This window comes from Haplochromis burtoni, unplaced genomic scaffold, assembly GCF_018398535.1.
Source record: "Haplochromis burtoni strain Fernald_Lab_line unplaced genomic scaffold, NCSU_Asbu1 Contig_138, whole genome shotgun sequence".
Classification (NCBI taxonomy): domain Eukaryota; kingdom Metazoa; phylum Chordata; class Actinopteri; order Cichliformes; family Cichlidae; genus Haplochromis; species Haplochromis burtoni.
In genome coordinates this window covers 1559642-1585819 of record NW_024582499.1, presented here as the reverse complement: position 1 = coordinate 1585819, position 26178 = coordinate 1559642, and the positions used below count along the sequence as shown (strand labels likewise).

Below are 26178 nucleotides of genomic sequence, written 5' to 3'. Positions count from 1 at the left end.
ACACACACACACACACACACACACACACACACACACACACACTTGCTCACAGTAAGCTCAGTGAAAAGCAGCTCACCTCAGCTGTAATCGTCTCATGAATTAAACACTGTGATACAGTGTGTGTGTGTGTGTGTGTACCTGTTTAGACATCTTTGTGGGACCAAAAATCGGAATATTATTATATTTGTGGGGACCAACAGTCACTTATGAGGACAAAAGTGCCGTCATCACGAGTTTGAAGGCATTTCTCAGGCTCAAAATGTGGTCTTAATGTCAGGGTTACAATTAGGTTATGGTTAGGTTTAGGCTGAGGGTCAGGATTAGGCCCTCATTTTTGATGGTTAGGGTGAGCGACTAGGGAATGCATTATGTCAATGAGATGTCCTCACTAAGATATCAAAATGAGAATGTGTGTGTGTGTGTGTTTTGTCTTTAGAGGGATCAAACTGAGCCGCAGCCTCTAGGACAGTGAAAAAGAAAAGAGCATGTGTACTCTGATTACTCGTAGTTCTCGGAGATTTACAATCATCTGTTTTATTCACCCTGTTTGTCTCTCCTTCGGTTTTATTCTTGTTTATTAGAACATGAGAAATTAAAATTAGGGTTCAATGTGATCAATTTACACTTTTAATCTCCCCGAAGCACAGATGTTATTGTCTGACTCAACATTATAATTACAATGTGTAAAAAAAAATAGCCAAATACAGACATCCTGCCAGTCAGAGTATCTGACTTGGATGATGCATTAATTCATGTGATGACATTAAACGGATTAGATACCACCTACTGGTGTGATCAGCTCAGTTTTTACTGAACCTGTTATTCATATGAGTCACACACCAGTGAGCCAAAAACACTATGACCCTGTACATGGTGAATAAGGTGGATCATTTCTCATCAGTGTTGTTGTCACCACTATAAGACAGTAAATGCAAAGCTGAGAGTTGCAGTCATCCTAAAAACAGCAGCAGGGGCAGGTGTAAAGTCACGGGTGTTACAGCCAGATGAGTCTGAGTCAGAGCCGCCCCGAAACATCGAGGCTCGTTGGGCGCTCCCCGTGAGCTGACGACTACCTTCAAACAGTCATCTGAGATCGGACCAACAGTGAAACGCCAAGAGGGTGTTGGAGAATGTGTTGGAATAACAGTGGCTCCAAATCTTACAGGACTAATAGGATCTGCTCTTAATGTCTTGGAGCCTCCACACATCCTGCTGAATCCCTGCTGTGGCAGGTCGGAGCTTGTTTTGGTGGTGCAAGAAGCACCGAGAGCAAATTAGATCAAAGTGGTCGTGTTGTTTTGGCTGTCGTTATGATGAATTCTTTTAATTAATTTAGAAACCACAGCTCTTTAATAGCTCACATGTGTTTCAGTAAGATTTCTGCTCGTGTTCAGAGAGGTGCTGGACCCAGCTGAAATCTGATTGGCCCCCGTGATGCGCCACCCCGTCACTAATCACTGGACAGGGTGTGCAGGACTTCACTGGTTGGATCTTTACAGATGCATAAACATCACAGACATCAAACACTTGTGGTAAGCATGATGCTGATGTCGATTTCATGGGGGAGGGCTGGTGATGACAGGAAAGATTACAATGTTTACAAGTTCAAAGAAGCGTATTTATAAGATGGAAATTGGTAATCAGTATAAGTCTGATGGGACTTGAACGTAGCATGAGCGTGCTGCGATGCACAGACAGCTCAACAGTGGTGCTTAGCATTTCATCAGCCACAAAGCTTCATGACAAGGTGCTTTTCTGGACTTTAGTTTGTGTTAACCTCTGAATCTGAGAATGGGTGCTTATTTCAAGCATTAGTTAGCAGCTAGTTCACAACTATACTGGGATTAAACTAGCATCTTGCGAGTGCAGTTACAAACATTTCTTATTGTATTTTCTTTCATATTCATTCACATTTTAAATCTTATTTACAGAACTGAACCATCCATAAACTCAGGAGTTACAAACAAGAGGTGTGCTCAACCCTGAAACAGAGTCTGAATCTGAATGGAAGTCCCCCAATGCCAAAGCTTTCAGTGCAGATCTCCTGAGATTTGAACTTTTCTTTTTCATGTATTGTTTTTGTTACTAAACTTGATTTATTTAACTCAACATTAACATTTTTGGTCAACAGACTGATGCAAGCTACAAATATTAGACCTAATAAGAGCAGCTGCTCAGAATAAGCCCATATTAGATCCGTTCTTGTTATCAGGCAAAAGAATTTGGGAATGCTGTCTCCAAATCGCTGCCATACCAGGCCGCAGCTTTATGATGAAGGCTGTTAATCCTGATGATGCAGAAGAAAGAAATCTGATTTAGATTAAGGCTGGAGGCTCCGAATTCAGTTACTGCCAAAATGACTGTTTAAAATCTGTCTTGCTGAGGTCACTTAAACCCAAAAATGTGCTTATTTTTAGAACTTTGATAAGATAACACACAAACACAGCCTAGTAAGGGCTACAGCACCAGGTTCGCAGTGCTACAGACTCCAAAGTGTATTAGTTTACTAAAACCATCTGTCCTCTCACAAAGCTCATTAAAGGTGTCAAACAGCCTGCGGAGCTCTGAACGTGGTGTGAAGGAGACGCACAGCTGTCAGCGATTTGCTCCGTGTGGGCGTCCTCGAAAATAAACAACTATATTTCAAACCATCTGCAGTGTTTTCTTACCATGTAAGAGGCGAAGATCAGCACTCGTTTGTGTTTGCCGCAGGGCCACTGGGGGTCACTGAGCAGGTTGGGGTCATAATCCATCACATCCTCCACACCTGGACAACAATACACATCGATTCAGAAATAATGTCAAAAGAGCAAAACCGAGGTGGGGAGAGTAACACGAGGTGTCATCAACAAGTTCTCTGACTCACAACAAAAACATTTAGTGCATCTAAGCACGATCTGTCTGCAGACAGTTAAGGAAAAGAGAATTTTATCCATTTTCCTGTTTCTCTGACCAAGTCCTGATAATTTGTCTTTGAGGGAAAGGGAAACCTCTTTGATGCAACATTACCAGCTTGAAATTTGGCTCCTGTCCTACTCCAGCTCACTCCTTTGTGCACCTCTTAACTGCTTTCAGCTCAACCACTACTTTCTTTTAACCCCCAGGACATCTGCCCTTCTGCCATGAACCTCACAGAGTCTACAGACATCAACTTTAGACTGACAGGGCCCCACTCGGTGATCAGCATTGGTGACAACAGTTAGGTTCACGTAAAGAGGTGTTAAATGTTAAATGTCCCAGGATGTCAGTGCAGAGCTCTACTACAACATCCTGAGACATTTAACATTCGTTTCAAACCGTTAAGGCAGAGGTGTCGAACTTAGTTTAGTTCACGGGACACGGGAGTTGATTTTAAGAGGGCCATTATTGCACAAAAACTTATAAAAGCAAATTTATTAAACTGTTAACAGAGTTTATGCACAGTTTGCAGACATTCACATCTCAGTTTTTCCTCATTCAGTCAGTGTAAAGTCATTACAAACAAACTGTACCATTAGAAAGTTACAGAAACCCATCAGCATGGCTCCTGGGGTTTAACCACTTTATTCTGGTTCTTTATCAGTGACAGTGATAAAACAACCACACTTATGGCAAGATTGATTGAGCTGCAATACAGTGCTTCCTGTTGAAAAGTCTAAATTGTTTGTCCTTCATCTTAGCAAGTCTGAACTCTGCAAAGTCACCCAGCTGGCTGGCTTCAAACTCCTGGGCATGTGTGCACATTTGGCATCCCAACTATGGCACAGAGTATTGTGCTTTTTTGGGGCTATGCCAAACACATTGCTCCCTAACAACCTCCCCGATCATCAGAATTCAAAGAGATTTTTGTCCTCTTTCCCCAAAATGAAATTGCAGTGGTGGAGATCCAGCACATGACCTCCGCTGTGCAGGTTCTAGTGATCGAAAAAGAGCTTACTGGGTGCGATCTGAAAATGGCAGCAGCACCAAAATCTATCATTCTGATATCTGCAGAGATTGTCTTGTTTTTTCCCTCTGGAACCAAAAGACAAAATGGATTTGAGAACCAGCTGTGAACTTTACCAAGCCTTCACCTGGTTTCATATTATGGCCTAAAGAGCATTTCATCATCCAATCACCATTTCATCCATTTAGTGTTTGCTGGCCCTCTGCTGCCACCAACTGTGAATCAACAGAAGGCGTCCAGGCTTTCTTTCATAGTGCTACCAGTGGTCCAAGCATCTATGCACAGGTACAAGAGCAGCTCTGTACTAATCAACAGCTAAAAACATTATGCCATTTATAACTCTGAGTAAACGAGTCTTTGGTGTTTCTGTCAGTACTTAACAATCATATCAGTCTTAAGAGCTGCGAGTCTAAAGAAAAACGTCACCAGAGGACTAAAAATATCGAACCTGCTGCGCACGGCCTCGCGCTCACACACAGCTGTATTGTGTTAATGAAAGGTTGTGGATTAGAAAGAGGGGTTTAGAGGCTAATTCAGGGCTCTGTCACTGTGGATGTGTGTGTTTACAGACACAGGATGTGAGGACATGCTCATACACATGTGTTTAAAATATAAAGAGGATGATGCTCCAGCACAGCTGCAGCAGCTCTCGTTTGCTCTCTTCATCCCAGCATCCTGTGTTTGTTTTCTCTTCCTCACGTTACATCCTTCTTTAGCATTTCAATCCAGAAATGTTTGAGCAGTTACAGTTCAGCCTCTTTTCTGAAATCTCAGAATTCAAGGAAACAGATCAGTCATATCGCTCAGAGTCCTAATGCACCATGACTGTGCTGTTTCACAGTTTGAACCATAAACAGTTGTTTTTGTTTTTGTTGTTCCCTTTAACATGATAAAATCCTTTAACTGCGTCTGTGGCTTGATGTCAGTAATTATCTACATTACATCTAATAAATGGCCACATCTTTGGTGAAATTTATTTTTAACAGTTTTAAACTGTTGCTAGAAAAAAAGAATCATTATTATTTTTAGGAGACGTGCACGCTGTGACTGAGCTCGGTTCCATTTCTTACCCAGATCCAGTCCCACGGTGCTGCTCAGCCGGCTGGGCGGGTAGCTCCTGCCCGGAATGCTGTGTGTGCTCCTGGAAACGGGAATCTGCAGCGTCAGGTCGCTGGCAGACGACGGCTTCTGCCTCACCAGCGCGTTAGTGGGGTACAGGAACTGTGCGTATGACACAGACTGACACAGAAAGAGAAAGATTTTTTTTAACTGAGATCTGACCACAAGAAACTGTTTTGGATCATAAAAGCATCCATGAGAAGTAGGTCCACATTTTCTACCCTGCCGTAGGTGTCCAGGTGAAAACCCTCTAGGCCCGGCAGCATTTCCAGGGTGGTAGAGATGTTTCCAGACGAGTGTCTCCTCCTGGGGTGATTTAACGAAGGATCACTAGAGAAAAAAAGGCATCAAGAAAAGAAAGAGAGCGAGAATTATTGATAAAATGTTGGTAAACAGCCTGCCTGTAAACACACAGCAGACGGCTGCACTGTCATACAGTAGGAATATTTGGTTCCCAGTTCTTCCGACTCGTGCCCTAGCTGAAACCAGTCCAAACATCTGCTGCATCTGGAGCAGAAACCCCTCAATGCAGCTGGTTTACCTACAGGAAATTAAATTAAGGACAACAGCAATAAAAGATTCACAACACCATAAAACAGATTCAGAAGTTAGCAGCAGCTTCAGTTTGCCACAAGCCATCAGCTAGCATCGTAAAGAAACTGCTCGAGCGTTTCAGACGGGTCACGCTGGGGTTTGTTTCTCTAATAATCACAGTTCAGCCTCGTGTCGCTCCGAGACATGACAGACACTGAAAATGAATCGATGAATTAATCATTTATGAGCAGTTCATCACAGCCTGAGCACAACTGAATTTACATAAAAATACAACTTTGTTTTGCAATTATCACTTTTTTACTGCAGACTTAGTTTCAAACTGATGGATTTTTATGATTTATAGAAAATGAATCCAAATAAATTTCTTTCTGGAACCGCTACAACAAAACATCTTTATTCACACTGAAAAACCTACCTCATTAAATATAATCTTACTCTTTGTGTAATACTAGATGTACACAGTATACGACTTACACCCTTTCACTGTACATACCAGTTCATTTCACAGGTTTAATTCTTTCCTTTTCCTTATATGATCTGACTGTACTTTAACCTCAGAGGTGTATATGATCCACCCAGCGCAGGTCTTCATTTCATAGTGATTGTGTGCTTTCCAAGATGCTACACCTAATTCCCAGACTTCCTGGATTTAGTTTTTTATATTTTAACATGTCCCACAGACAACCACCTGCATGACAGGAGTCATGCGGCGCCCTCCTCCTCTGCAGAATCGCACGTTGGCTTGAATAAGATTTCAAACTAAACAGATAACCGTTTACGGGATGAAGGACACAAAAATGCTGAAACTCTGAAGTATAACACGTTGCTTTTTACAAACTAATAAAAAAAAAAAAAACATTGATTGAATTAAAATGGTTGATATTTAATATATTTTCCATTGATTTTTTCTTACCTAATTTGTTTGTAATTTCAGTAAGTTTCTTCTGGCACCATCTGAAACCATCTATAAATGGGAACTAGAGGGAACTGAGAATGTGTTCATGATAATAGCTGCGTACATTACATGTGCGCATGGTGCGAGTGTGACATGACACAACATGCACTAAGACTTCTCAGAATTTCAGCTGAGAAAAAAACGTGTTTGTGTGAACACAAAGAGAAAAAAATTGATCAGGATGACTTGTCTATTGGAGAGAACAGCATTATTGGTGTTTCCATTATTGTTTCTTCTTGTCGTTACTGTGAGATGTTTGTGTGTGATCGTGGTGTTTGTACGAGTCATCAGCCACTCAGACCTAAGGTCAGGTCAGAGGGCTCTGATGCACATGGGAAAAAATCATCCCCCTACGAACAAACAGCTCTTCTCCCTCATACTCCTCTGCATCATCCCCTCTTCTACTCTCATGTCCCTTTGTCTCACAATGAAGAAACGAGACCTCAGCTACTTCTACTTCCCTACCTCTACTTCTCGTAAGTGTCCAAGCATTGTTCCCTCTAGTGATTTTCTGGGCCCCTTGTGCATTTCCTTGAAACTTGTGTATTCATTTTCTTTGTTGCTGTGCAGGATGAACCAGCAGTGTATGGGAACAGCTGAAAAGCTCACGTTTCTTCATGTTTAAAAGTCCATCTAATAAAGGTCTCGGATTTTTGAGAGCTGCAGGACAAACATTTCCTTTCACTCCACTTGGTTCACTCTCTTAGTTACGGCGCTGCCTCCTTCCTGCCTAGTGAACAGCGACAGGGGTAGTTACTGGTCTAAACCTCTGCTTGGGCTAAATCTCTGAAAACTTTTTATTCACATGCTTCTAAATTCATTTGATGGTCTGCACGAATCTATTTTTGCGAGTGAAACCTCCACGCTGTTGAGGCCATCACCAGCATCACCTGCCAGTAGAACAGCCTCTTTATCTCAGCAACCTCAAACATTTCCTTTCATGTGAAAACAGCTACTGGCAGGATGAAGATAACTATATATAAGGTTTCCTTCAGCCAGCTTGCTTCAGGTGAACTTAGGCCAGCGATGACCAATTCAGTAAATAACAGTTTTAAATAAGCCAGCAGTGTTTAAATCAACTTTCCACAAATACTTTTTTCCCCCTGCCATCAGCCCATTGGTTATGTCGAACCCTGTTTCTTGATTTCATCATGAGAGGCAGAAGGTGGGAGTACATAAGCAGATGTGTCTGTACGGATTACCTGAGGTAGAAGCTCTCTCCGTAGGGAAGAACAGAAAAGGCAGCACACAGAGACCTCTTAGCACAGATGAGCACGATTCTGAAACACAAACAAAAACACACATCAGTGGTTATCGTGTTTTGACATCTGTCCAGCTGAATTACTTTTCTCCATCTGAGGCATTTTGCTGACTAAACACACACAAAAACAGACAAAGTTTCAAAATGAAGACGCTAACTCTGCATCTTTGTGGTGAAATGAAGATAAAGCTAAATCCCAGGGTAAATTTAAGGATTGAAAGTTTAAAGGATCATATCGCTCCTCAGCATGGCGTAATATTTACTCACCGTTAAAGAGCAAAACACACAAATGCACACTTGACACCAACTTAATTGAGTTAAAGGCTCCAGCTGCACCCTTACCCTCAATTCTGCTCAACTACGACATGATATAATAGAGTTTCATTATGGAGAACACAGTGTGTGCGTGCACGTGCATGTCCGTGTTTGTTTTTTATTGCAGCTCCTCTGAGTATAAACCCATCTGGAGCAGAGACTACAGCTTGCTGGCCTGGTTTTGGTCTCAAGAGGAAAATGTTTGCAGTCATTATATTTGGCTCAGGAACCAAGAGACTAAAAGATTATGTTTTCACACATAGTGAATAAACACACTTAGCTCAGAGCTGAACAGATAATTGTCCAACATGCAGCTTCTCGGACAGTTAGAACAACTTTGTCTGTCAAGGCAACACAAGGTCAGCGTTTCAAGGTCTCCGAGTAACTGAAGCAAATGTTCCCAATTTAGCCAAGGCACGAATCGGCTCTATAGTTCATCAGGATGCTGGCAGACCGAGCAGTAAATTTATCAAAGTAGTTATATAACCTGGATTAAACAATATTGGCCAGCCAGCAGCAAAGAGTCGAGCACGTACACACACATAGCCACACACACACACATAGCCACATGCTAGCATGTCATTAGCCCATTGCCAGAATAAACTGTTGGGGGGGGGGTACCATGAACACATTTGTAGTAACAAACTTAATCATACATTTAAATCACCTTCATCAACATGGATATTTTGAAAAAGACAACAAAGACAAAGAGGCTAAAGCTAAAGCTATCCAGACTAAAGCTAACCAGACCTTGGTATGAGCAAAGGATCAAAGCAGTTATGACGAAAGTTTTGGAAACATATGAAAAGAGAAAAGGGTAGATGTTCTATTGTATGATGAATTTATGTTATTCTCCAGTATGTTTATAAGTGTCTGATTTATCTTGTTATATAAATCTGCTGCACCTACTTTTCTTTGGTAAGAGAGTGCAATCATTTTCAGTTAATTACTCTCCAGTAGCAGAGCCCTTTATTTTCAGCTGTTTAATCGAGAGAAGATGCTGTAACTTAGTGCAGTTTGGGGGAAGCTGTGAAGTTTAATCATTTATTTTTATTATGACCGTAATATTTAGCATAGAAGAGAAGTTGAGGTTTTTTACTCAATGCTGCCAGTTAGTTCTTAAAAAGAAAATCAGGATCTGCAAAAATCAATATCAGCTGGTCTTTAATTGGCCAGTGAAATTGCAATTGGTGCATCCTTAGTTTAGCTGCTTACAGGCCACTTCCAAGACTGCGTTTCAATTGTTTTTTTGGTAGCTGTGATTGGTGATTGGTAGCTGGCCAATCACATTCTTGGTTACTGCTTCAGCCAAGGTGTAGACAGTGGTTAAAAGTTTACTTATCCGTAAGATTTAATGTGATGTCGCCCCACCCTTTGCAGATATAACAGCTTCAATTCTTCTGGGAAGGCTTTAGGAACCTTTAGGAGTGTTTATGGGAATCTTTGACCATTCTTCCAGAAGCACATTTGTGAGATCCGACAGGGATGTTGGACGAAGAAGCCTGGCTAACGGTCTCTGCTCTAATAGGTGTTTTATCGGGTTGAGGTCTGGACTCTGTGCAGGCGAGTCAACTTCTTCCACACCAAACTCGCCCATGTCTTTATGGACCTTGCTTTGTGCACTGGTGTGCAGTTGGAACAGGAAGGGTCCCCAAACTGTTTCAATAAAGTTGGGAGCATGAAATTATCCAAAATTATAAAGCATTAGAGTTCCTTTCACTGGACATTGCTTTGCACTTGACAAATGCAGCGTGCTCACTATGCTTACTAGAATTATCACTCCACCATCCGATGTAACTGTGATCACTTTTGGCTTCAAAACAAACAAACAAACAAACAAGCTCACGGCAGCCAAAGTGCTGATGTGCAGAAGCCAGTGGTCAATATCACGTAGCTACACATATACACTTCACACACTGACCGTCTCGTCTGACTCCAGGTTTGAATCACAGACTGTTTAAATGATGCCAGTCTGGAAAACTGTTACCAAACAATATAAATGTATCTTTAATTATCCATTTAATTTATGATGTGTAGTAACTCGTTTTTATTTCTCTTCGCATTGGTCTTTGGCATCAGACTGAAGAACTGTTATGTAGTGGACTTGTATACACTGTTCTTTGTTTAGAAAGTCACAGAGGGATAAACATATGAAGAAGGAAGCCAGTTAATCCAAACACTGCGGTTTTTCTTACAGAGATGACATGATCCCGGTCAAACACTCAGCACATCTTAATGAGGATCCAACTGGGTAAATAATTCAGTAGACTTTAACCTTAGGCTCAATAGAGACGCGCAGTTTTAACCCATGTTTGCTAATTATGGTTCGGGATGTAAAACTGTATTACACTACTAAGTGATTTATCATTTAAAGGGGATGAAAACAGACTAAAGGGAGCCCAGCGGTTCAAAGTTTAATTCTTTAGGAAGCTAAATACGCAGCAGCGCGATGGAAAATTCAACATTAAAGGTCATTAAAGCATGAATCATTACTCGTTCAATTTAGACACGAGGCTGCTCCTTCTTCCCTTCTGATCATCCCTCGAGACAGATTATGAGTTTGAATTTGCCGTTGTTGGTTGTGTGAGCCAGAGACACAAAAATACACACAAAGCTCGTTCCCTGTGATGCATGGGAAAGTCAAGAGCAGGAAGTCACCAGGGAGCTCAGTGGAAACAGCAGAGACATCGCAACACAGCTGCTGAAAACGTGACTGTGCTGGGGAGTCTGTCCCCTGCACCCATCCATTTATTACACCACATTTCACAACACTGGGGGCACATTATTCCATAATCACCTTCAAGGAAAACAGACAATGTTCCCACTGAGGACTGAACCGCTGAACCAGAGCTTTATCTATGTAGCTACACTGACAACAGAAAAACAAAGGACATTTATAGATAAAAAAAATAAAATGACAAAACATTTAGCATTTTTTTGTATGTTTCAAATCAAATGTAGACAGCATTATGTTCCAATTACGCTTCATCAGTGAAATGTATGCGTAGTGGAAGGTTTAATGTGACTTACAATTATGCTTTTTAATAAATGATATGCAACAGCAGAACATATTCATCTTGCTGGGAACTAACTAGAGCAGAAAACTCTCCATTTCACCATTTTCCCCCAAAAACAAAACAAAAAATAAACTAAAAAATATATATAAATATAATTAGTTACATAAATTTGATTTTAAAAACCATAACAAGAACTTTTACAATTCTTGGGTGGATCTTGGTGGATATTCTACACTGTAAAAGGTCACCTACTTTGCTCACCTGTCACTTAAACTAATTAGTAATATTTTACTGTTAAAGTACAAAAACGTTACCTGCTGGTTCAAAGATATCATGACACCGAGCACTACTGACTGCAGCGGCCCTCTCTTCATCTGACTTATAGTTGTAAACAAGTGAGGTGGAAAACAAGCAGATGACATCTGTTTGCTTTCCATCACTTTGATGTGCAAAATGAGAGTTGGCATGTCAGAGTAAACTGATATATAAACAATCGACTGAAGCAGCATCTAACCACACTCTGCACACGTGCAGCTGCTAGCCTGCGGTGTGCTAAATGCCGAAAAGTACCACACTGCCCATGCAGTCAGTTAATTTTCTCTACTCTCTGCAGTAGTTTATGTTTTGTCCATTTTCTTTATGCTTTCTTTTGGTCTCTTCACTTTCCACTCATCACTCAACTTGTTGCAAGAAATGGCTTGTCCCTCCCTGAGGTCTCGCCCTGTTAGAAGGGAGGTCTTTCTCCCCACTCTCACCAAGTACATTCCCAGGGAGTGTTGTCTTGTCCTGGGTTAAGTTCTTTACCTCACAAAATAAAGCACCTTGAGATGACTGTTATTGTGAGCTGTTTCTATATTTCACTGTCAATCAATGTCTTGGTTCTTTTTTCCAAAGAAAACCTTTTTTAAAAGGAAGTAAACAAGCAATTTTTACAGGTGACCTCAAGGTGAACCATTTAAAGTCTCCCAGGACGACCCAAACAAGGATCATGGGACACAACAGCCCATTCTGAGGGAAGACAGCTCTAACATTTCCTCTTCTCTGTGACAACATGGTGATTTAGCTGGATTACAAACAGCACTGGTGCTCTTTACTGGATCTATTTTAAAACAATTACCCCTCAGTCAGTCTGTTATTATGTGATGAGCAGCCCTGTGGGCCCTTTTGACCCAGAGTTGTATTTATACACTCCACAAGGAAGGACACGAATACAATACAATAGAAGAGTTAAGCAGAACAGAATGACACTGTCCAGGCTTCTCTGGCTCCTCTCCTGCTGTAAAGGCGACACACTTCTGCAAGTCAGCAGCGTATGTAGGGCTTAGTTCTGACAGAGACTTAACAATAACGGAAAGATCAGTGTTGTGACCTCTGTACACTGTCACAAAGGACTGCCCCAATGAGAAAGAAGCAGAAAAGCCTCAGCCAGTCCTCGAGTTATGCGTTACAAAACGTACCACACAGTTTTCATTGTGATTCCTGAGCAGTCAATGTAGGAGGAACTGTTTGAAAAAGAGCCAGAGCATTTGCCATTGTAGCCTCTCCTGATAGCGCACCTCTACATAAAGCTTTCACAGACCTCCACAAGCCTCAACCTGCTGCATCGACCTTGTTCCACATGCTGGGGGACATTAGGGATCAACATGCCTCTAAATACAGTCTACACCTTGGCTGAAGCAGCTGAATGACGTGTTTTTTACCTTCAAACTCAAATATAGTTAAGGGGACAACTTCAGACTCACTGTGGAGCCAAACCTGGGCAAAACATTTTGAAGATTTGTTGTTTTTCAGAGTTCAAGACCAAAGATTCAGTTTTTCAGTATTGTTTGTTTTTACTTTTCATCCATTTGTAATTCAAAAGTAATAATTTTAATTCAAAAAGCTAAATTAAAAGACACCAAATATAAAATTTATACAAAAATGGGATAGAAAAGTCACCAGCACTTTATACAGACCTCACAAGAAAAATAATTGCACTCTGAAGACTTATATTTAACAATAGAGCTATAACAGAATGATACATATTTATGCTACAGTAGTGTTCAGCATGTTTGTGCTGCTGGTGACAAAACATGATCACACTGAGAAACTTTATTTTTTTATTTTTAAAGGGGGTAGTAGATGTTTATATTCCTCGAAAAGGTTATTTTATCCTGTTGCTAGGTGGTTGCTAGGGAACTTATGGCATTATACCATGTCCTGTATAATTAAACCTTTGTAGATAAAAATGAGATGCCACTGTGATTAAATTAAAATGACGGGATACTTTTATTAGGTGTTATAGATGCTTATATGCTAAAACCAGATTATTTCAGCTCTTTGCTCGGTGATTGCTAGGCAACATAATGACATCATAATATTTGATATAGATATGAACCTTCAGGGTCCTGGTATGTACCTGTGTATTGCAGATTCTGAGTATTAAAGTAAGTAGTTTGTATTACTGCTCATTGTTAAATCTGATGGTACAGAATTGCGGGAGTCTGTGTGGCTCACCTGCTGCCTCTTGTGTCGTACTGTTTCATATTTTTGATGAAGTGAATCTTCTTGGTGTGTCGAGGTCTGGGAGAACCACCGGAGAGGTTACGAGTTCTGCAGAGAGAGAGCGAGACAGAAAAAAAACATGAATATTAATAAGGGCATTTGCTCTCAAATCTGTAAACAAGAAAGAGGTTGCCAGTAGACACAGTTTCCACTTAAAAGACACGCACACACACACTCTCACAGAGTCACAGAATTAAGCCTAAAAATGCCTCAAGACGGAACGTTACCAAAGCTTCTTGAGCAAAACACATATTTTTCCATCTTTACAACAAATTAAAACATTCAGAATAAATATACAGCACAAGTTTAGGGATCACTAAAATAAATAAATTCTTCTTACAGTTCACATCTCTGAGTTCTAAACACATCCCGAGTTTGTGTGTCTGCCTGGTGAAGGTCAAGTTCTGAGCCAGGTTGTATCACTGTGCCGACCCTCATGGATTAAAACAACAGATCTCGACATGAAAGCGGGCCAAGAAGCGCCGTGACATCACAGCAGTTACATAACGTTACTGACATCAGCATTAGTCTCACACACGTACGGCACCTACACAAGCTGAAACTGCATGTTACTGCACCGCGGTCATTTACATCGTCTCATGATGAACAGCATGTCACGATGCAGCACAGTCGCCACAATCATGCACATACATTTCTGCAAACACATACAGAAACTTCTTCAGCGAGGGTTGCTCCTCATCTTACATGTAAGAAAAAACAAGGAAAAGTCCCATATTTCATTTATACTCAGAGGACCAGCATGCAGTGCTGCAGTCAGATCAGGTTACACAATGCTTTGAACTAAGCCAATAAACTGGCCACAAATAGAAACTCACATTTATAATGCTCTTGCTATTATTGGTTGGTGATGAATATTTCTCCTATAACTCTACACTAGATCATAAATACAGGATTATGCAACTGGATAAATACATCTGCCTCTCGAGTTGGTTTCTGTTCTTTTCTTCGGGGGGAGTTTGTTGTTTTTTTCTTGTTATATTTTGCTGATTTAGTTTCTGTGTTCTTGAGAATTTAAAACTACTGCTGTGTCCAAAATCCTCCACTCATTCACAATAGATAATATCAAATATAATAAATACTTACCGCAGTAAGTGCTAGTAAAATTAAACAGGTGGAGGATCAACTAATAATGTTTGAACATCTACATGTTTCTCAGAAGTTAAAACGGGCAGAAGTTTACCAAACTGGAAAAAAATATGCCTACATATTGTTTCAGAATAATGTTCTATAAAATAAAACATTGCATCTGCAGTGCATAATGTTTTCCAAAAACTTCCAGGAATCTGGAGAAATCTCTGTGCGCAAAAAACAAAGCCAATAAACTCAACATTGGATGCCTGTGACTTTTGGGCTCTCGTGATTCTGTCACGCCTGTGCACGCCTCGCTGAGCTCAGGAGCACTTTCAGAAATCACTGTGTCCCATCCACAAAACGCAGGTTAAATATCACATCTTTGGAAGAAGAGAAGATTGTATTAGTGCATTAGAATAGACAGCTTACACATCTGGAAAGGCACCATCAATGCTGAAAGGTATTTACAGATTTCAGAGCAACACATGCACCCGTCCAGATGACTTCTTTTCAACGAAGGAATTGTATAATTTTTAAATAGCATAGCTTTACAGAAGAGTCTGGGTGCTGAACTGGCTTGTCTGTAGTCCATCCATCCATCCATCCATCCACCCATCCATCCACCCATCCATCCATTCTCTTCTGCTAAAACAATCCAGGGTCAGTGGCCCAGCTACAATAAAGCATGAGGCTGGGTACACCTCAGACAGGTTGCCGCCCTGCCGCAGGGACAACACATACAGACAGACAACCATTCACACACACAGAATTGCCAATGAAATGAATGCCACTAAGTGCACGTCTTTGGATTGTGGGTGTGGACCCAGAGAGAGAGAACCCACGCAAACATGAGAAGATCATGCAAACTCCACACAGAAAGGCCTCGGCCACATGGTGGATTTGAAGCTTCTTGCAGTAAGAGGAGTTAGGATACTGCACTGGCCTGTCTGTGGTCCAGACCTTTTACCAACTGAAAACATGTGAAGCACCACAAAATTAAATATATAGAGAAGGAGACCCAGGACGGCCGAGCAGCCAAATTTTTAGCAACTGGTCTCCTCATGTTAAAGAGCAAATATTAGCATATATTATTCTAAAATGGCACCGTTTCTCACTTTAAATATTTTATACATACTGTGTTGTACTTTAAATAAAGATGATATTTATAAAATATGCAAACCATTGCATTCAGTTTTTATTTGCAACCCAAGCTGGTTTGTAAAAACAATTCATATCATGATGTGACTCCGTACTTCCTATCGTTCGTCAGTTTTTACAATAGTCGGTTAGCGACTTTCCTAAACAGGTGATTTTATATGGTTTCTCCCCCACGTAACAGTGTGCATGACTATAATCAGGAGTCATTGGTAGGAAACAGAAAACAACCTTACTGTGCATTTTATAAATGGCTTTTGTTTCATACATCAATCATTTTTATTTTGAGAAACAACATTACAAAAAGTCTGAAGAAAACAGGTTATAAACACATGCAGAAAAAACATATCCAATCTCTTCCTACAATATTACAGCCATCATTCAATACAGTCCCTAACATTTGCATGAAGGACAATATAACATATTTTTAAGCAGAACGTTTTATAAACACTCTCACAGGAGCCAATGGAGATTTGATCTGCAAGCCCATAGAGAGATGGCTGTCTGCTGGGAAACATAACGCTTACACAACTATGAATTCACATACATACATGAACACACACCCTCACACACACACACCCTCACACACACACATGAACACACACAGCATCTGCTACTGTTTTTTTATGGTCGGCTTGCTGATCCCACACCACATGGAGTCTAAATCACTGTTATCGCTGCTGCTCACTGTCTGACTCAGTAATACATGACTGGGAGATGAGAGCTGCTGTGTGTGTGTGCATGTGTGTGTTTGTGTGCATGTGTGTTATGCAGTTATAACATCTGGGTTGTGACATCTGAATGTGAGGCTTTAAGAGGATTGTTGCCTTCTGCTGGTCAACAAATACCCGACCAAACACACAATTCACATATTGACAAAGGAATTTAAATTGATTCAAACTGCAACGTATCACCTCCTAAATAATTTCTGGCCACATTTATTGGTCAAACACTTAATTAAAATGATATTATGATGGTGCAGCGGTGCTGTGATTCATTACATTTTTATGTCCCTGAAAATCTATTAAATGTTTCGCTCTTTTCCCATGAATCGTTGTTGACTGCCTGCCTGGTGCCACTTCAGAACCATGCAGGACTTCGTTTACAATACTTTGGTCACATCTGCAAGAGAGTTTTAATAATAAGCATCCTTCTTTTCTTTAACTTCATTGGCTCATTAATTAATTAGTTAGTTCTATGTCAGATCCACAGGGTTCAGTGTCTTCCTCAACATGCTACTTCAACGTGCAGACTGAACTTGAACTCGGCACCGCCAACCTCAATCACATCACGTCACTAACTGCACAGTACAGAAGTTCACAATTTCATTTAGCCTCATGGATCATTTTCCTCCTGTGGATATAAATATAGATTTAAAATAAAAAAAGCCACGAAAGCCCTCTAAGCTGTCACGCCTCATTTGTTATCAATCCCAAACATTCTATCTTTGGTAGCCAAACTCACGTGATGGAATCTTCTCAGCATTCCATTTCCAAGGGAACCATCACTGAGCGGCATACTGGAATGTTGTGGATTGTTTCCATTGTGTGGGAAGGGAAAGAGCCCACTGGATGAAGTTAATGGTAAGGGATATGACGAAGATGATGGCGCTCAGTGTTTAAGATAAAGACAAATAAAGACATATCTGCTTTTACAAGAGCAAACACTTGCTCTACTTAAGTGCCTTTGAGCAGGACACTACTCCACTTGGATTGCCCGTGGTTGTCATGGGGACAAGTTGATGTTTGGAACCAAAAGTAAAACAAAGAAAGATGACAAAGTTATCAAAGATGGAATGAAAGCCAGTCAAATACTCAGACAAGATCCAGGATTCTGGATAAAATGAGGTTTACTTTTAGTCCCTCCTGCTTTTACATTCCAATCCATCCCAAACAAGTGTAAATAAAAATTTTAAAAAATATACATTTTTACATGATACATGAAATTTCATACAAAAGTATCGACGACGCTAGTCAAAACGACGCATAACACCACTCTCCGTTTACGGTCCACAGTGCGTGCAATAACTAGAGCGACAGCTTCAGATGATGATTTAGTCTCTATACAGGGACATAATTTAACAACCTTCAACAAAGCACAACTCTTAAAAAGCTCAAACAAGATGCAACTTTTCTAAATAGAAAATACTGCACATGTCCTGAAGAGTTACAATGTTAATCACTTTAGTTAACATTAAACTAAAGTGTTAAGCAGTTATTTTATACTTTCACTTATTCATACATAACTCTACCTAGGCTACTTTTGTAGTCACATTTGACTTGTGCTGTAATGAATGAACACAATCACAGCAGCTCATTGGGAAAGGATGAAGAACACCCTTTATTTACACGTATACCTTATAAATACTACTGCCTGAAAGCGCTAATAAAACTGTATTTTTTTTCCTATATGGTCAGAAATATCATTATTAATATCATTACTGCAAATTTTCTTTATATTACCCATCCTTAAACCCACACAGAGCATTTTCAGTTATTGGGACATATCCAATATGGATAATCTCCTGGTACATGTGAGAAAGGCCAACTTACCTGGACCTTTTTCTTCCAACATCATCTACAGATGAAAGTCATACAGAATATGTTCCAATATGTTAAGTTACATTAGCAAGAACAAGTAAAGAAAGTCCGTGCTACCTTTGGTACTCAGACTTTGACTTTATGACACTGACAAAAAAAAGATTTGAGGTTTGTCGCCCAGCCCTTCTTACAAACGTGGGTGAATAAGATGCAGCTGCAGTAATGACAGTAACTCATCTCATGAGTGGCAGCTACAAATAACAATTTGGCTTTAACAACCTGTTTGGAGAGACCACAATCAGACACCCAAACACAATTATCATAAAATTCCTCAGCTGGAGTGTGACTGACATTTAACAGAATGGCTTTTTTGCACTGTCATGATAAACAGCCCTGTCAGTTATCTTGAAATTATTTTCTCAGCTTGGAGGGTTGAGTGAGGAAACGCTGTAGGAATAAACATCAACAATATCTGCAAAGAGAGAGATAGCTGACGCCACCACTCTCCCAGTCTAAATCTGTCCCAGTGTCTGAGCTGTGGATCAGCGGGCTCGTGATTACAACGCTCTGACCAGCAGCCCATTTTCATGAGAACCAGCCAGCTTCATCTGTCTGGGATGCTGTGGAAAATTCCCATTCTGTGGGAACGGAAAGATCCAGTGATAACTCCCTTGCTGCTACTAAGGAAGATGATTGTTGGTGATCAGATAAAGACATACTGAGGGTACAACCACGCGAGGTGCTATTATCTTGTTTACCGCTGATATTGTTTTTCATAACTTCCTTCTTACAGAGGATGTTTAGCCAAAAGCAAACTCTAATGTCGTCTTGCGTTTATATTCAAATACAAATCAGGAATGTCAAAAACTAATTTTACATCACAGACCACACTTTGATTTTCAGTGGTCTGAACTGGTGAAAATCCATTTTCCCTCAGTGTAAAGAAGTTTGACTGCATATTAAAGCTGTATCTCACTATAAGAAGAAGAGCAATTTCATGTCTCAGTTTTTCTACATGATAAAGAAATGCTGCTGTAGCAAAAGAAGTCAGTCGGCACAGTTCTCTGCACTTAAATCATAAGAAATGAACGCACAACCCTACAGAAAGTGCTCTGGGAACTCGTTGCACAAACTGCTACGTTTTTGTTAATTAATTTAGTATGAATGACTCTGGCAAAGTAGGACAAGATGTAAACTTTATGAAAATACAATTAAAAGTCCAGAAGTTATTACCACCACAATCACATTTTCCAAAGACATCCAGTGGGCCGGATTGGGCTGATTCTGGCCCCCGGGCCTTATTTGTGACACCCCTGCTTTACATCGATTTCTTTGCCAACTTGATATACCAGAACTTTTACAACTGATATTACGACATTAATGGAGGCCGCAGTTTTAACTGAAGAATGATAGATACAGTGACACTATTCTGCAGAATAAGTAGAATAATAATAAACATGTCTTCCTACTTTTAAGTGATATTTTTTTCTCCTTCAGTGATACAGATATAATGATGTAGGTTGTGTTGTAGATTATTGTTTGTACTGACTCATATTATTACTATGTCATAATTGCTGTGTGAAATGATCTACTGTGGGTGCATCCTGCTGTGATTTACTTGAAAGTTGGAAATGGACTGGTTTTAATGGTTATTCTACCCTAACGAGACATATTCATGCATTCACACAAGGCTTTGTTTGATAGACTTTTTACCTGTCAGGCAGACATTCACACTCTGATGGTTACATTGGGGGAAATTTTGATTTCAAGGACATACGTACCTTTGGAGGGGGCAGTCGGCACACTCAAATGGCAGTTTGTGAAACAGTCACAGTCTCTATGTATTGATTTGTGGTTTTGGAAATAATTTGAGCTTCTTTTCGTGTTCCTCGATACAAATTTCCCACTCCAAATTTCATGTCACTGAACTCTTTATCTGTCCCACATGAACAGTACTGATTCATGTCCACGTGCACAAAATGAACATTTTCTTATTTTGAAAAGCCAAAAACAGTCTGCATTTCAAGGTTGGGGGTTGATGGTTTTTCACCACATATCACGGTTCCAGTTAACGTTATTAATTAGATTTAGACATTCACACCGATTGGCTTCAGTTAATACAGCAGCTGCCATTTTTTAAGGCTCATAAGTACAACAGACACTAAATATATTGGTTTCAAAGTTGTGCTGAGTGTCACAGAAAAACATGACAATTTGTGACTTTGGTGATTATTACAATTATTACAATTTTTTCTGATACTGGCCTGAATTAGAAGATGACCTGAGCCATAGCTACTCACTGCAGCTGTAAGAAAGGTGATTTGGGGTCATTTTATTGGGGGTTTGAACATTTGAGTTCCCAGGTTGTTCTCTATACTCACACTAAGCCAAACCAAACACTTTGTTGCTGCAGAGTAGATTAATGAAAAACTATGATTTTACAAACAAAACCATTGAACTAAGTGAAACCCAAGTAATGATTCAAGTTAATAATATTTAGGTCGACCCATTAGGATTTGAATGAATAGTGTTTAAGTGCATTTTTTAGAAATAAAGCGACCTTCAGGAAACAGCGAGTGAGCAGCGAGCAGGTTCGGTTCTGCTCCTGTTTTTAGGAACCGTAGTGATGAATTTGTCTGGGTCTGAGTCACTTTGTTTAGTTTGAGTCATGATCACCAGAGTCACACTAATAATAGCTCGAGTTGTTTTAGCCTAAAATAAACTGGTACAAGGCAGCTGGATATGATTATTGGATATTTTTACACTGCACTTTATTGGCCTGATCTCCACATCCATTTGTCTTCCTCACTGAAACGTGTTTTCTCGTCTTCAGTCACTCGCTTTATTTTCTCCCAGCTTAGTCACATACAGTCACTGCATCCCCTTCTCACACACCCTGTCACACAAAAGAAGCTTTTATTATTATTACTATTATTACTTCTGAAATGGGAATGTGTATTTTTAACTTACTGTCATATTTTAGTCAGGTCATATTTTGGTCTTTGCATTCTTTGGGTTGAGGATTGAACTTCCTCTTTAAGTATAGGCCATGTGGTGACAGGCTGTTTTCTGAAGGTGGCCGGTTTCACTGTAATTTCTTTCTCACTTAGACTGCCATTATCACAGATCCTGTAGAAGCTCCTGTCATAGACTGATGGTTACACTTACACTCAAGTTATCATAAAAAAAACCAAACACTTCCTAACATTTAGGATACAGACACCAGCATATCTCAGACAAGATACTGTCATAATAATTTAGTTATGGAGTTATTTGGAGGTCTCTTCATTTAAGTGCCTGGACAAAAACACTAACATGCAGTTGAAGTTAAACTGAGCACCGACAATCTTTTCCACATGCTTTCACCTCTTTCTCTCGCTGTGCGATGAGAGCTATTGAGACCAGACAGATCCATTGAAAAGTCAGTCACAGCACAACAAAGGAGATGTCACGTTATCCATGAAGTCTGAAAAACAGCTATAATCTTCTCCTCTACGCCAGAGCTACTTTTAACTCCTCACTACTTTTCGTTGCCTTCATCTCTCTCAGTCCTTCATGTTGGTCCAAAAATATCTGCTTTCATTCTAATATTACACTTCAGTTCATCACAGGACATTTAAGAGGAACTTCATACACTCAAACACCAGGACACAATTAATTGGTGTTCTTTGGTGATAAACCGAGGCTGGATGAAAACTGAAAAATGACCTGTGCACTAACTGACACACTGCTGGTTTGCCACATCAGTACATGCAATCAGGGCTAATAATCCACTTTTAATGAAGCCAATTCATTAGGAAGCAGGCCATTTGGTTATGGAAAAAAAGCATAATCACAATTATTTTCAATAATTATGGTGATAATTTCCTAAAAAGATTAAATGTTGATGCCCTATCATTCTCATCTGAGATAGAGCTGCAAGATCATGTGCAAAAATCAACAACAACAACAACAAATCACAATCAACTGGATTGAGGTTTAATGATTATTTATCAGGATTATCCATCGATTTTGGTTCATTGGTTCATTTTATATGACATGAGACTCCTAGTCTCTAAGTAAAAATAAAGAAACATGATAATAACTCCACACTGGTGTCAGACCACTAATTAGTATCAGCAGATACCCAAACCCAAGTATCAACTCAGGAGTGGAGAAGTTGTTCATATTGGGAGCTAAAATCATAATTAAAATTACAAATCTAATTAGGTGCAGCCAACATTTGAACATTTGGTTTTGGACAAAGTCATAATTCCTCTCATGAGAAAAACAAGTTGTTAAAAAGGCAACACAGATAATAGGTACCTACATCAACTATTATACGAAACCTGTAAGGCCGATTATCGTCCATTTCTCCCGTATGTCTCGCTCTGCACAGATGATTTTTGTTCATAGTTTCATGTTGCACACATATACAAACACTCAGCACTCACCCAACGTAAGGATTGACATAAATGGACATGTACACACAATCACACTCCCCAAACATACTCTATACCCCGGGTCCAGGTACCCTCGCCCCCAGAGGGAGAAACAGAACCCAGACCCAAGAGATGTTACCCTTCCCCCCGGGGTGGAGGCAAGCAGACCGTCCCAGGCTCCGCAGCAGCAGGGAGGCCATTTAAGTCTTATTTTAAATATGGACGCAGCAATACTGACCTTGTTAAAGTCATCTCATATCAGCCAGAAAGAACCAAACCACGAGCAGCTTACTCTGAACCATCTGTTTGCATGTCTGCACATCTACTAATAAATCAATTAAAAAATACACAAACCAGAGAAGGATGTCGTGATTGACCTCACTGAGAGTTGGGTCAGTTAACATAGTTAGGTTTAGGAAACCTGCACCTGTCACTCTAATTCCATCCATTCTCTTCCGCTTATCCAATTGAGGGTCGCAGGTGGGGGGTGGGGGGCTGGAGTCTATCCCAGCTGTCATAGGGCGAGAGGCAGGGTACACCCCAGACAGGTCTGCCGCAGGGCTAACATTCGCAACCACTCGCACTAACATTCACACCTATGGGCAATTTACAATCATTAATCAGCCTGACCCTGTGGGAGGAAGTTGGAGTACCCAGAGACAACCCACGCAAACACGGGAAGAACATGTGAAGTCCACACAGAAAGACCCTGGCCTGATGGTGGAAGTGAACTTAGGACCTACGTGCTATGAGGCAATAGTCATTAATAATAATAATAATAATAATAATAATAATAATAAGTCTGTGAAGGTTCTCAGTCATCCAGGTCATCGTAGTCAAACAATAATAATAATAATAATAACAATAATACCTGTCTCAGTCATTAATAATGATTTTTAAAATCATCATTAATTATTTGCATCATTACCTTCATAGGTTCACTGGTGGTGTTCAAAGATTCGCTTTGCTGCACATCAGTGTAACTGGTTTGAATAAAGCAGGAACTACAGACTAAAATAAGAACAGTCATGTAAAAAAAAGGAAGTAAATGGCAAGTGAAATTCTAAACACTCTGCTCTCATACCATCACTTTGTCTTTACTTGTCTGCATGAGCGTGTGTGAATGCCTTAAAGTGTCCCTCCCTCTATCTCTCACACACACACACACACACACACACACACACACACAAACACAACATTAAAGCTAATCCACAAACAAACTATACAACACAACACCATTACTTAAATGCTAAATCCTGAGCAAACATAGAAACTAATAAAAACACAAACCATAGATTAAATGTTGTTCTTAAATCTCCATCCTACACACAAACAGACACACACAGCAGTGTATAAGGACAGTGTCCACACTTCTGACAGTGACTGACAGACAGCGGACACCACACGGATTACACTGCATGGACGTCTGACTGAGCAACACACACACACACACACACACACACACACACACACACACAAGACTACCCAGCAGGCCTGCTGCGCATCTTACGTCACCGGATTAACAAACGCCTTCTGCTTCGCCTTCAGCCTGATCCCCTGGGTCCAAAAAACAAAAACTTCCATTATTTCTTATCATTCTTCTCTCACTCCTCTTTTTTTCTCAAAAAACCCAAAACGTAATATTTCTTGGTTATCTTTTGGATTCCTTGAAAAATGTTTCCTGTCCTCTTGCTTCTTACAAATCTTTCAAAATCAAAGCTGTTTTTCATTAAAGTGTTTAACAAATCTGTGGTTACGTTTCTCCCTGTGCAGTATGTCTGTGTCCAGACCAGACCCGGGTTGTGATGCTCATGTCAGGGATCAATAATGGTAAAAGGTTATGGGAATAACTCGCTGTGATTTTTAACCAATACCCTCAGTCAGTGTCAGTCATATCCAAATATGACTGACACATGCAGCACAGATGTCTCTGGGCACGCACAGGCGAGTTTATACATGTAAGTTCATGCATGTGTGTTTGTGTAGCAGCTACAAGGAGCCATAATAATCATCACCAAACGAGAGAAAACAGGCGGAGGGTATTTCTGACTGCTGGATTGATTTTTAAATCCAAGCACGATCGTATCTGAGCAAATGCTCATTTATCTCATCTCTGTAACCTTGTTGCACCGCACATTTTTCCCCGTGAAAAACTGCTGTGAGTAAGAGGTGACCTGTGACGAGCACAACAAAAACGATTGTTGTTGTTGTTGTTATTGTCGTCCTTGTCATCGCTGTTGTTGTTATTATTATCATTATTATTAAACTAAGAAGCAAATCACCCAATCCTTACACAGGCAGCTACAAAACAAAATAAACTAAGTCAGTCTGAAGCCAGACATGTTGGCTGACAGGTTTCTTACATATACACTGACCTAACTATTTGGCTATGTTTAGTACAAACATTCAGAACAATCACAGAAACAAAAATAACTGAATGAGAAAATAGAAAAATAAGTATTAGAGGTCCACTTTCAAAGACATAAAACTAAGCTGAGGTTGTTTTGGGTTTTTTTTGTTTTAGATACTCTGACATTACTAACAAGGCTTTAACAGCACAAAGTAAACAGTAAAGCAGAAGCATGTGAGAGGAAATGACCCTTCATCAGCCTACTGAGGAGCCTAAACTGTTTCTAGAGAACAAAGTTCTGCAAACTGGATGTGACTGATAAGACTCGGTGGGTTTGTGGGGGGAATGCACTGATGAGCATCTTTATTAACAGAAGAATTTGTCCCCACATGTGGGCATGTGTGAGATTTCACTTTTACATTCTCTGCAAAACACAAAGTAACAAGTCATGTGTAACATATCACTTTGTTAAGAAAAGATTTAAAGTACTCTGAAGTAGCAGGAGTGAGTCATGGTAGGCTGATACAAATAAGAGTAGATGGTTATATTTTTATGGTGCAGAGAGTGTAAAAAAATAAGAACCCAGATGCCAGGGGAGCATATTTCAATGTCAAAGTAAGTAATTTATGCAGCTACTGATTGGCAAGTGTGGTAAATAAGAGACATATAGGAGGTCTTCCTCATTCTTCTACAAGAGAAGTCACCCACACAAAGAGCTAATTCAAAATGCTGTACGTTGCGTGTGCTAAGGATGTGGATGGGAGTGGGGTTTCATTTGGTTTCATTGGACAGGTGTGCATGTTTAGACAAACACAAACACTGTAAGACACACAGATGATGTCAGTCAGATTCCAGGTCCCCTTGTTTGTTCTCACAGTGTGTGTGTGTGTGTGTGTGTGTGTGTGTGTGTGTGTGTGTGTGTGTGTGTG

At 40.1% G+C, this 26178-nt stretch overlaps 1 protein-coding gene across 1 annotated transcript in view; it reads right to left on the bottom strand.

The window, feature by feature from the left end:
* Window positions 1-26178, bottom strand: part of cables2b (Cdk5 and Abl enzyme substrate 2b) — a 43760-nt gene that overhangs the window by 4754 nt on the left and 12828 nt on the right. Inside the window, exons 2-6 of the mRNA XM_005931149.3 lie at window positions 13644-13739; window positions 7757-7834; window positions 5266-5374; window positions 4996-5164; window positions 2670-2767 (exon numbers count right to left, since the gene is read on the bottom strand). Of these exons, the coding sequence (XP_005931211.1) occupies window positions 2670-2767; window positions 4996-5164; window positions 5266-5374; window positions 7757-7834; window positions 13644-13739 (550 nt within the window). The remainder of the gene's footprint in view (window positions 1-2669; window positions 2768-4995; window positions 5165-5265; window positions 5375-7756; window positions 7835-13643; window positions 13740-26178) is intronic.